Below are 12,924 nucleotides of genomic sequence, written 5' to 3' on the forward strand. Positions count from 1 at the left end.
TCGTGAGACACACACATTTCACCTTACCGTGGGCGAGGCAACAATCACCCTGCAGGACGTTGCCCTTATTTGGAGGTTGAATATTGATGGCAGTCCCATCAGTGGTGTAGATACCGCGTACAACAAACATACTTTACAACAGCGCTGCGCTAATTGGTTGGGTTTTACGCCCACATCTTCTCAGATTAAAGGTGCACATATTTATCTGACCGCTTTGCTAGACCATTGCCTAAATAATATGATTAATGATCAAAGCACTGAAGAGGACGTGGCACGATATTCTCATTGTGTTGCATTAATGATAATTGGTGGATGTATGTTTCCGGACTCGGAAGGTGCTGCTGTGAAACTTATGTATTTGCAGTTCCTTGAGGACATAGAATTAGTGAATACGTATAGCTGGGGTTCTGCTGTGTTGGCATATCTTTATAGAGAGTTGTGCGACACATCAATGAGATTGAAGGTCGATTTGTGTGGCCCAGTTCAGATATTGCAGGTATTTGTACACTTCTACGGTCATTATATTTGTTGTACTTTTTTTTCTTATGATTTGACTATTTCTGTTGTATGTTATTGCAGATTTGGGTGTGGTCTAGAATTATTCTTCTTTTCCCTGATAGAGCTCAACAGGTAGCTATTTCAGAAGAGCAGGCTGTGGAGGTGATTCAGGGTCTACCATTCCCACCATACAGCGCACGGTACTAATAAAACATAATTAAAATTTATTATTATTATTTCATATCCCTCGTCGCCATCCACTATCATGAGCCAATGACCATTTTTCTTTTGGAATGTTTGACAAATACGTGAAAGCTGCTGCATTCTTTGTTCTAATTGCCTCCATTGTCGCATTAAACTTTGCTACTTGGTGTTGTATCCCTGCTTCCCAACATAAGTCTTTTAAATGAATGTTTTTGACATTGCTGTTGAAAATGGCAAACATGCCTCAAACAGAAACGATGAACACCACGAGGAGGCTTGAAGTCAGGGAGATCTTGAATTGCACTTGTTATACCCGCATGTCTATCAGATATAAGGCACACACCACTACACTCTCTGGTAACATGTCGTGCAACATTACCGAGGAACTAATGCCAAGACTTGTAATTTTCTTCATCAACAAGCGCAAAGGCTAGCGGCAAAACCTGGTTATTGGCATCCAATGTTACTGCAATGAGTAGTTTGTGCTTATATTTGATGTACATATGGGTACTGTCTACACTGATTACGTTGCGACAATGCTGAAAACCATCTATACATGGTCTGAATGCACAAAACACAAAGTTCAAAACTTTATGTGGATGGTCATACGATCGAAGATGCTTCCATTCTACAACAGTTCCTGGATTGTACTTCGACAAAGCTCCCATATATTTAGGAAGCAAAGTTACAGAGCTTTCCCATGTGCCATAGACTACCTCCACCGCGCATTTCAAACTCTGACATGCCTTAGCATACGATATATCATACCCATATTTTTCTTTAATACTTTCTCGCACATATTTGATTTCGTATGCAGGATCACAATGCACGATTCCCAAAAGTGTATTGGCTATCATGTTTACGTCAAGGTTGTGGTGATCTATACCGACTTGGGTAGACATGCATGTGTGATAATCACCATATTTCTTGATCATGAAGTAGCCTAAATTTTTTTTCAACGATGCTCGAAGTCCCCACCCACAATTGCCACATTCGGATCAGTTCTTGCATTTGACCTTCCAAATTGTCGGAGAACTTTGGACAACGATATATTCGCGTGTCAAAACCCGAACTGAAAAATCCTTCACTGAAGCTATTAAATCGTTTTTGTTGTTAAATACCATTTTTACACCGAGCTCTGGCCTTTCAGGATTGTAAAAGTTTGTTCGAGATGCAGAAGGAATACCAAATGAATCTGGAATTTCTTCGTCGTAGACTTCATTGAGAAATTGGGGAATAGCACGTAAATGTTGCTCCGGTGCAATAGGAATGTTCTCTGTCACTGTTGCTCCAGATAGTAACACACGCGTCAATGTCCCTTCATTTGCATTGTCAACATGATGATCATCTTCTCCGTCACTTGATGTAGCATACAAATCGTCATCGCTATTCATGACATGATGCGAATCGTCCTCAAATAAATCATCTTGCTCAGGCATGTGTTCTATAATTGGGGTGGGAATATTTGCATCCATAGTAGAACTATCAAAATGTCTAACATTTGTAATATTTTCCTCCTCCGCCCATGAATTTAAATCCAAGTGACCTGTTCTACTAGAACCCCATGCGACATCAACTCCTGATGCACCCGTGATATGATGATCCCAACCCCCTGAAGCATAATCTCGTTCTCGTGTTGTATTCATCCCCCACGCATAGTCTTCTTCAGTGTGGATATGGTGATCTCAAGGACCAGTGTCGATCCCAAAGTACGTATGAGCGGATTGTTCATCGACGTGATACATAGAAGGTCCCGCTTCATTCAAACCTACTGTTCCCAAACCTTGCGTTATTACTGGCATTACTGCATCAAAATCGTAATCACTTACGTTCTGTAACACCGGCGATGAATCAACATACAAGTACATGCAATCCAGTGTCAGCAACTCAAACATAAATTGTAGACTATCATCATCTGTGATATAGACATACTCTTCAATGTAACGAGACAACGAGCTATAACAATATTTCGTTGACAATTTGATGCAGAATATTGATGGGTCGATCTCCAGCTTGCGATGCACATGATTCACCAATTGAGAAAATGTAGTAGAGCCAGGGATTTTAATGGGCCTGGTCACGGGGATATCCAACCCTACAATCTTCAATAATGACATAGCCACCTACGTAAAGTAAGGCTCTGACAGTATCCATGTCTGTGACAAAAATAAAACATAATTAATATTAAAAATTTAAAATATAACAAAATTATATAAAATAATATAATAAAACCGAAATAAATTATAATTACATTAATACAATATAAATAATACAATTAAAAAATAAGAAATTATTGAAATTATTTTTTTCAAATATCGTTGTACGGAATTTGTAATTAAATGAGCTACCAGAGTTTAATATCTGCAATAAATTACAAACATCATCAGATATAATATACATAAAACAATTCAATATAGAAAGAAAAAATATAGATTCGACTTTGACTCGGCGCAATTCTCCCAAATTCTGTTACTCAGCAGAGTGCTCCAAATCAAATTTTGAATTGCTGAGACTCGGCGCAATTCTCTAAATTTATAATATTCGACATAAAACTATCAAATCAAATTACGAATTCCAATACTCACACGATCGACACAATTTATAAAGTGAGGAGAATCGCGGATTTTTTATAACTAACAAAAAATACCACGGAGTGACGAAAAAAAAGAGCTTCACAAGAAGAATGCCGAAAACGCTGAAGGACTGATGAATTCGCCAAATACTCGGTGCAATTTTATTACATCTTTTTCTAAAATGTTTTGTACATAACCATATAAATTAAAATGACAATAAAATTAATATAATATATGTATATTAAACTGTTAGACTTAATTTTATTGTGGAGATGCTAGTAAAAAACCAGTAGATGCGAGCTTTAGTACAAAACCAGTAGATGTAAATAAGCAGATAACCAGAAGCACTTGTACCGCGCTAAAACCAGTAGCTACTTATCAAGTACTGCATAATCTACTTAACAAGTGACTTCTTAGCTAAAACCAGAAGTAGAAGGAATACAAAACTCGAAATATACACTAGCAGAATTTTGCGTATCTCAGTCTTTAAATATTATCGTTGATCTACTAACGTGACACTAGCATTTATTGCTCCATTAAATGTTATACGAGAACATTTAAGACGGCTTACCATTTTTGGTATGAACTGAGACTGATTACTTTAATATATTCTGCAGGGTCCATTTTCAGCAATAAAGCTGAACCACTGAAAAGTCAAAAGAACCGTTCAGTTTTTCGAACGTTGGAGAAAGCCTATATATAGAGACGAAGGACTTTTCAAGAAACTTGTAGTGAACAAATCTCAATCAGAAAAATATCATTCGAGCATCGCTAGAACTTTCAGTCATCTTAAAAACTCAACACTGAAAAAGCAGCACACGCTTCATTGCATACTTTTGATCATTCGAGATCATACTGTGCTAGCTGTTTTTCGTTATCTCTTCTTAAGCTATTCACTTCACTATCTTTTTAATAGAAGAATTTGTAACTGGAAAGAGTCATTTCCAGAACTTAAGATCATTCAAGTAGTTGAGTTGTAAAACTAAGAGTTTCAGTAGGCGAAGGGTAAGTCCTGTTGAAGTGGGTGTGTACAACTGTTGTACTGTATTCACCAAAGTCTTTTAGTGATACCTTCTGGAAACAGAAGAAGGGGAGACGTAGAAGATTTATCTTCGAACTTCCAGAAACAAATCCTGTGCCATCTACTGCTTTATTGTTTTACTATTTTTCACCCACTAACCAACAGATCGTTTCCGCACTTTATCTTGTGATCTGCTGGTCATTAAACTTGGACAAGAACCACTAGCATCTCTAACAGGATTCTAGCACATCATTCTGAAAAATCGATTAAGTTTGCCGTTGAGTTCATTCACCCCCTCTCTAAACTCAACCCGATCCTCAACAAGTGGTATCACAGCTGGTTATTCTTGTTTTGAAAAATATTTAACAGACATGGCTCATTTCAACAAAATTCCAATATTCTCAAAAGAAGACTTTGATGACTGGAAAATCGGAATGGAAGCTCATCTTGCGGCTCAAGATGATGACATGTGGTATGTCATCACAGATGGTCCATTAAAGATCTTAAAGCCAAATCCAGATGTTGCTATCACTGAAGGTGCACCTCAGATGCTGGAAAAACCAAGATATGAATGGACAAGTAAGGACAAGAAGAAAGCCAATCTTGACAACTTTGCAAAGGACATTCTGTACAAGACACTCGACAAAAATATCTTCAGCAAAATCAAGATGTGTCATACTGTCGAGGAAATCTGGGAAAAATTGATTCAGATCTGTGAAGGAAACGAAGAAACTAAGGAAAACAAACTGTCTGTAGCCATGCAGAAGTTTGAAAATATAAAGATGAAGGCTGGAGAAACTATGAATGAATTTGATGAACGCTTCAGCAGTCTTGTCAATGAACTCTCAGCTCTTGGGAAAGATTTTGGCAACAGAGAAATTGCACTAAAGGTAATGAGAGCCTTACCCAGAGAATGGGACGTCAAAACAATGGCAATGAGAGCTTCCAGGGATCTACACAAGTTAGAACTGCATGAATTGTTCTCAGACCTGAAGGCATATGAGTTTGAACTTTAAGTTCGAAGTGGAGAAGAGCCCTTAGCAATTCCACCAACCAAAGCTCTTGCAGCTATTGTTAACTCTACTGCTACAGTTGCCCCAAGTTCATCTTCTGCTACTGCTATAGAAAGTACTTCTGAGAGAAGCGCTGAACAGATAAGCAATGACGCAAGATCATTATTTGTTAAGAAGTTTTCTAGATTCATGAGAAAGAATCACAGAACATTTCAAAGTCCCAACCGCAACTTCAAAAAAGAATCATCATCTGGTGATATGGCATGCTTGAACTGCGGCAAAGTTGGACACTTCATTGCTGATTGTCCAAACCCAAATAAGGATGACCAGAAGAAGAAGGGTGTCAAACGCAATGATAAAAAAACCAGAAGAGACAGAAAGGCAATGATTGCAGAAGAAAGTAAGTCCAAATGGGCAGACTCAAGTTCCGAATCTTTTGGTTTTGAAAGCCATTCAAGTGACAGTGATGAAGATGAGATCAAATGTCTGATGGCAAAAACTGAATCAACCTCGACATCCGGAGAGGTATTTGACTTTGACTTTGATGAATTTACACGCACTGATTTAGTCAAAGCATTACACGACATGGTAGAAGAGTATTCAAGACTTTCTCAATCATTCGAGGAAGTTAAGATTGAAAATCAGAACTTAAGAGATCAAAACAGTAAGTTAACTTGCTTGCAAGTAAACAGCTGTAATGATTTGCAAGTTGAGATGAGTAAATTAAAAACTGAGAATGAAAGAGTAAAAGCAGATTACCAGACGATAATCACTGAAAACCAGAAGTTATCGCTACTGATGAATGCTTGGAACAAGTCCTCTATTTCACTCGAAAAGATGCAAGAGTTACAAAAACAATCTGGAGACAGGAGTGGTTTCGGATTTTGTAATGATGAAGGCACTTCTGAAATGAATACTAAACCAAAACTGGATATCTGCAAAGGGAAGTACATTCATTTTGTGAAATCCAGTGCGGTACAGAAACCAGAAGTACCTACTGTTTCAATTGAAAGGAATGTAAATCAGATTAACAAAAGAATGCATTATGGTCTGGGTTATGTTAAACCTAAGGAAAGAGTTGACCAGAGTTCTGGATCCAGTAGAGGATTCAACTCAGGAAGACAACCTCCTATGAAGGTTAAAAACTACCAGTACTACAATTCTAGACCTGTTCAGAAGAGATACAAGCCAGACAACAGAAACAGAAGGGAAGAACAACATACTAAAGTGCATAATGTTAGAAACAACAGACCATTTGTTGCACGCACCTCCATGGATACCCGAAGTATAAGAATTGTACAAATGTGGGTTCCAAAGGGACTAATAAGGCTTGGACCCAAGTAGACTGGGTACCAGATACTAAAATTTGTGTTTGCAGGTACATGTGAAGAAAGCCAAGATCAGCAGCTCAACATGGTATTTGGACAGTGGATGTTCCAGACATATGACTGGACAGAAGAGTCTACTATCAGAAATAGTGAGTTGTGCTGGACCAGAGATAACCTTTAGGAACAACTCAAAAGGTAAAACCATGGGTAAGGGTAAGATTATTCATGGTAACATCATTATTAAGGATGTGCTCTTAGTTGAAAATCTTTTTTTATAACTTGATCAGTATTAATCAATTATGTGATAATGGATTTTCAGTAGCTTTCCAGAAGCACACTTGCACAGTTAATAATGCTGATGATTCCACTGTTTTAACCGGAGTTAGAAAAGGCAACACCTATAAAATTTCATGGAACATAGATCATATCACTGATCCTACATGTTTAGTTGCATCTCTAAGTGATAAACATTTGTTGTGGCATAAGAGATTGAATCACCTGAATTTCAAGTCTATCAACAATCTCATAAAGCAGAACTTAGTCGATGGATTGCAGACATAAATTTTGTTAAGAATCATGTATGTTCTGCATGTCAACTTGGTAAGAAAGTAAGATCTACTTTCAAAAATAAAGGCAGCAAATCATCCTCAAGATGTTTAGAATTATTGCATATGGACTTATTTGGTCCAATCCCTATCATGAGCTTAGGGGGAATGAGATACACCCTTTTTGTTGTTGATGATTTCTCTAGATTTTCTTGGGTGATCTTTCTTGCTGGAAAAAAACAAACCAGTAGCCTTCTGGTCAAACTTCTGAAAAGGGTTCAAAATGAAAAATCAGTTTCTGTCATTAGAATCAGAAGTGATCGAGGTACTGAATTTACTAACAAGACTCTTGAGATATATCTAAATGAACAGGGCATTCATCATGAATATTCAGCTGCCAGGACGCCCCAACAAAATGGAGTAGCTGAGAGAAGAAACATAAGACTTAAAGAAGCTGCTAGAACAATGCTAGCAGTTGCAGACATCTCTCAGCGCTTCTGGGCAGAAGCTATTAATACTGCTTGCTACACACAAAACAGAACAATGATCAACAAGAGGAATAATCAGACTCCTTATGAAATATGAACATGGAGTAAACCGAATGTATCTTATTTTCATGTTTTCGGTTGTAGATGCTTTGTGCATAATAATGGTAAAAATCATTTAGCTGCATTTGATTCAAAATCTGACGCTGGAATATTTCTTGGATACTCAGCAGTTAGTAAGGCATTTAGAATTTTCAATAATAAAACACCTAGTGTTGAAGAATCTATTCATGTTGTCTTTGATGAAGACAGCAATGCTCCCGAGATTACTAACATATCTAATCTAAGTAACAGGTTAGACAGGATTCATCTGGAACTAGACAGTGAAGATGATGCAGAAGCAAGTGTCAAGGATATTCAAAATCCAGAACCAGACATTCATATGGCAGAACCAGCAGCTTACTTTCCAGAACCAGCAGATGACTTTCCAGAACCAGCAGCTGACCTTCCAGAACCAACAGCTGATATTCCAAAACAATCTACTACTTTACATAAAGTAATCTCTGGAGAAAATCTCATCCTCCATCTTTGGTGATTGGAAATCCAGCAGCTCTGCAAAGGACCAGAAGGCAGATGATAAATGAATACATGCATGCTGCTTTTATTTCTCAAGATGAGCCAAAGAAGATTGAAGAAGCTCTTCTGGATCCCAATTGGATAGAAGCTATGCAAGGAGAGCTGAATCAATTTGAGAGGAATAAAGTTTGATTTCTAGTACCTAGACCATCTCACCAAGCTGTCATTGGAACCCGGTGGGTATTCAGAAACAAACTAAATGAAGAAGGAACAGTTGTCAGAAACAAAGCAAGACTGGTTGCACAAGGATTCAGACAAGAAGAAGGAATAGACTATGATGAAACCTTTGCACCAGTAGCTAGGCTCGAAGCTATCAGAATATTTTTAGCCTTTGCTGCTTTCAAAAACTTCAAAGTATATCAGATGGATGTGAAAAGTGCGTTCCTCAATGGTCTACTACAAAAGGAAGTCTATGTTGAACAGACTCCAGGTTTTTCTGATCATCTATTACCGAATCAGGTTTTTAAATTACACAAAGCATTCTATGGTCTGAAACAAGCACCTAGGGCCTGGTACGACACACTCTCACAATTTCTTATTAACCATGACTTCACCGTTGGTACCGTGGACAAGAATTTGTTTACCCTAGTAAAAAATAAACGCATATTATTAGTTCAAATCTATGTTGATGATATTATATTTGGGTCAACTAACCCCAAATTATGTGCAAAGTTTGCTAAGTTAATGCAGGAACAGTTCGAGATGAGCATGATGGGAGAATTAACATTTTTCTTAGGACTTCAAATCAAGCAACTTGATACTGGAATCTTCATCAATCAAGCTAAGTATACAAAGGAACTACTAAAAAAGTTTGGGATGGAAGCATGCTCTGCTGCTTCCACTCCTATGAGCTCATCTACCAAACTTGATAAAGATGAAGGGGGAACTCCAGTAGAGGTAACTCAGTATCGTAGTCTTATTGGCTCATTGTTATATCTTACTGCCAGTAGACCCGATATTATGTTTGTTGTTTGCGTATGTGCCAGATTTCAATCAAATCATAAACAATCTCATTTCATTGCTGGTAAAAGAATTTTAAAATATCTAAAGGGTACTCAAAGTGTAAGCCTCTGGTATCCCAAGGACTCATCGTTTAATCTTATTGGATACTCAGATGCTGAATATGCAGGATGTAAATTGGATAGGAAAAGCATAAGTGGTTTTTGTAAATTTCTTGGTGACAGATTGATCTCCTGGTTTAGCAAAAAGCAGACTTCTATAGAGTCTACTGCAGAAGCATAATATCTTACTGCTGGAAGCTGTTGTTCTAAAATGCTTTGGATACAACAACTTAAAGACTATGGAGTTCAAGCCTCTGAATCACCAATATTTTGTGACAATACTAGTGCAATTGCTATATCACATAATCCAGTACTCCATTCCAGAACGAAGCATATTGATATCAGACATCATTTCATTAGAGATCATATGCAAAATAAAAATATTCGTCGGGAATACATTCCTACTGATCAGCAAGCAGCAGATATATTTGCCAAAACACTTCCTGAGAATAAGTTTTCGTATTTTTGTAATGTTCTTGGATTAATTGATTTATCATAACTACTGTTTATTATCTTCTGTTTCTTTATTCTAATCCAGTAGAAATATTCAGAGATAAGACAGCACAAGAGGTATGGAAAAACGAAATCTTTTATTCATATAATCAGATGCATTACATTACAAGGGGTACAATTGAAGATATCAGCAGAGTAATTACACAGATTATCCTACTAAGCTTTCCAGTATCATCGATCCACTAGCACTCTCTTATTGCATTAGAATGCTCATGGAAGGGTATGGTGCTGCATCCTAATTCTAATAAGAGCAAACAATCTTTTGATTGTTCACATTACAACTCCAGGAGTTTGATTCAAGGATCATTATATAAAGAACGATATCTTCAAACATCTTCTTAGAAAACGCAGCAAGTTGCTTTCTGAACATTCTTGCTTCGGCTTCTGGATCAGATTCTGCTTCTTCATTGACAATAGTTTTCATTTAATATTATGTACGCTCAACCTTGTTTAACTTGTGCAGGTATTTATATTGGTATTCAAAGGAGAAAAATATCGTTGCGACTGTTCATTATCAATGGCTCAGATTAAAAGTTTGCCAAGAGTCGTTTGGAGTTTAATACTCTTTATTACTGCATTAATTAATGGGGAACATTGTTATGGCATTTATTTTAGAAACTGATTTGTCTTTTCGATAAAACAATGTATCTACCAGAAGTTGTCGAAGTGCTGCATTTGTTTCAGCACTTTACCTTCTTCCAGTAGATATTATCATAAAACTACAAATCAGTTTCTGTTCTATTAGCAACCGCCTCAGACATCCCGCCAATTTTTTTAAAAAAATATTTTGAAATGAGTAAAGTAACTGACACTTATGTTTTCTCTCTCTACCAACCATAAACATATCGACACGTGTCCCTATGTTTACTGACGGCTGTACATTTCATTCTTTTAACCATTCATTTTCTCTTTCATTACACTTTACGAATTCAGATCATTACTTTGCATCTACTGATTTCTCGCATCTACTGCTAATCTACCTCTAATCTCTTTCAACTCAGAAATGGCCGCAGCTTATACTTTGAATGCTTATCAGGTGAACTTTGCATCTGTTCTCACCATTAAGGATGAGAACCTCGTTAAGATGTTCAGATCCTTGGAAAAATCTGGACTTCGCAAATTCTTGGAATCGCCTGCTATTATCTACAAGTCTGCTCTTCTAGATTTCTATGCCAAAGCAGAAGTTGTAGAAGGAAAGATTAACTATACAGATGGAGATACATCAATCTCCATTGATGCTGCATTTTTTGGTTCCACCTTCTTTCTACCAATTTCTGGACCTTACGAGCTTTCGGATATCACAAAGGAAGAGATGTCTATTGCTTTGACAAACTTTTCAGCCACTGGAGAAGAGCTTTCACCTTCCTGCTTCAAGAAGCTATTGAAGATTGAGTACGAGGTACTCGCTGATATCGTGGCAAAAGCCTTGTTGGTCAAGGCTGGAGCTTTCGACAACCTGACCAAAGAGAAGGCTCAAGTGATGGTGGCCATCACTTCACAAAAGAAAGTGGATTGGGGTCGCTTTCTGTTTCGAATTATGAAAAATATGATTGTAAGGAAAGGTACTCGATTTGCTGTGCAAATCAGTAAAATGTTGAAAGATGTTGGTTTTCCCATAACAACAAAAAGGATGGCTCTTCGGTCACCATGACTGATGCTGATAGTGTGCTTGCCTTAAGGCCCAAGCCAACGGTTGGTGAGTTTGTGGCTACAAAGAAGGAGATTGGGGAATCTTAGGCTGAGGGGTAGAAGAAAATCAAAAGAAAAAGAGGTGTAGTTTTGATTGATTCTGACAAAACGGAATCTGAAGAATCAGCAGCACTCATTCAACAAACTTCACTGGCCCCCACCCCATCCAAGAAGAAGCCTCGCACCACCATCCGCATCAAGAAAACAGCAGCTCTTGCTCAATTAGAGGATGTTCCTCTTCGACAAGTTTTTCCACCAGCTGTCCCATCCACCAAAGCAAAAGCCATTGAATCAGTACCTTCAACTGCTCAATTTTTCAGACCAACTTCTGGTGTGGTCATTAGAGAATCTGCTACTGGTTCTTCTGCTTTTAAACCAGTAGTCCCCGCTACTTCTGGAAAAAGGAAAGGCAAGATTACCGAGTTGTCTCAGTCACCGGTGGCCACATCAACCATTCAAACAGCAATCGATCTTCATCTGGAAGAAATTAATAATTCAACCAAAGAAGACATGAAATTCTTTGATGATTGGCTCAAGGTAAGAGTCTACCATCCAATCACCTTTTTAAGGACTCCCAGTGTTTTTGCTCAAACTGTGAAAAATGAGAAAAAGGTTTTTGCTGCTGCCAAGACACAAAGTGTGATAGAAGCCATCAATCGCAGAAACTACATTCTGGATCAAGCCAAACAGAAGAATATGGACACTGTTCTGAAAACGTTGAAGTCAAATTTTGATTCTACTGGCCCTACTGCTTTTCATGATCAGAATGTCATTCAAATTTTGTCAGAACAGCCTGACAATTTTGTCTGAACAAATTGTTAACAAGGAGAAGGATTTTTCTCAGCCTCCAAAATTTAGTGTCAACTCTATCCCCGCCATATTGAAAAATCAGTCAGTTGAGGAACCGGCCAAAGCTTCTTCTGAAGTCAAGGTCTCTAGTACTCCTACACCTCAAGAAGCTCCTACTCAATCATCCTCACTCATTTCTGTTCATGATCTGGCATCGGTCGATGAAGTGATCGAATCGATTGTGCAGACTCAAGCAGCACAAGATGACTCACTGCCAGTTATTGCTGCTTCTACTGATCCTCCTCCAGTCCAATCCATTCCAGATAATGCTACTACTACTGATACTGCTACTGCTATTGCTACTGCTACTGCAACTACTACCTTTTCATATATTCCAGAGCTTGAACATTTTTCAGAAGCTCATCAAGCTGAAATGGAATCTTTGTTGGCTACTTCACCTTCTGCTGTTGAGGCGAGAGCTATTACTGAATCTGCTGCTGATTTGCAACAACCAGAAACAAGGCCAACAGATGAAACTACTGCTTCAGAATGTCCTTCTGCTGAACCAG

The 12,924-nt window shown here is 37.9% G+C and overlaps 1 protein-coding gene across 1 annotated transcript; it reads right to left on the reverse strand.

Annotated features, from left to right (window-relative positions):
- Positions 1–1,088: 1,088 nt before the first annotated feature.
- Positions 1,089–1,559, reverse strand: LOC140805361 (uncharacterized). The gene has a single exon (XM_073161634.1). It carries the CDS (start codon positions 1,557–1,559, stop codon positions 1,089–1,091), a length of 471 nt encoding a protein of 156 aa, XP_073017735.1.
- Between the last annotated feature and the right edge of the window lie 11,365 nt (positions 1,560–12,924).

Source organism: Primulina eburnea, chromosome 11 (assembly GCF_022965805.1).
Source record: "Primulina eburnea isolate SZY01 chromosome 11, ASM2296580v1, whole genome shotgun sequence".
In the NCBI taxonomy this organism is placed as follows: domain Eukaryota; kingdom Viridiplantae; phylum Streptophyta; class Magnoliopsida; order Lamiales; family Gesneriaceae; genus Primulina; species Primulina eburnea.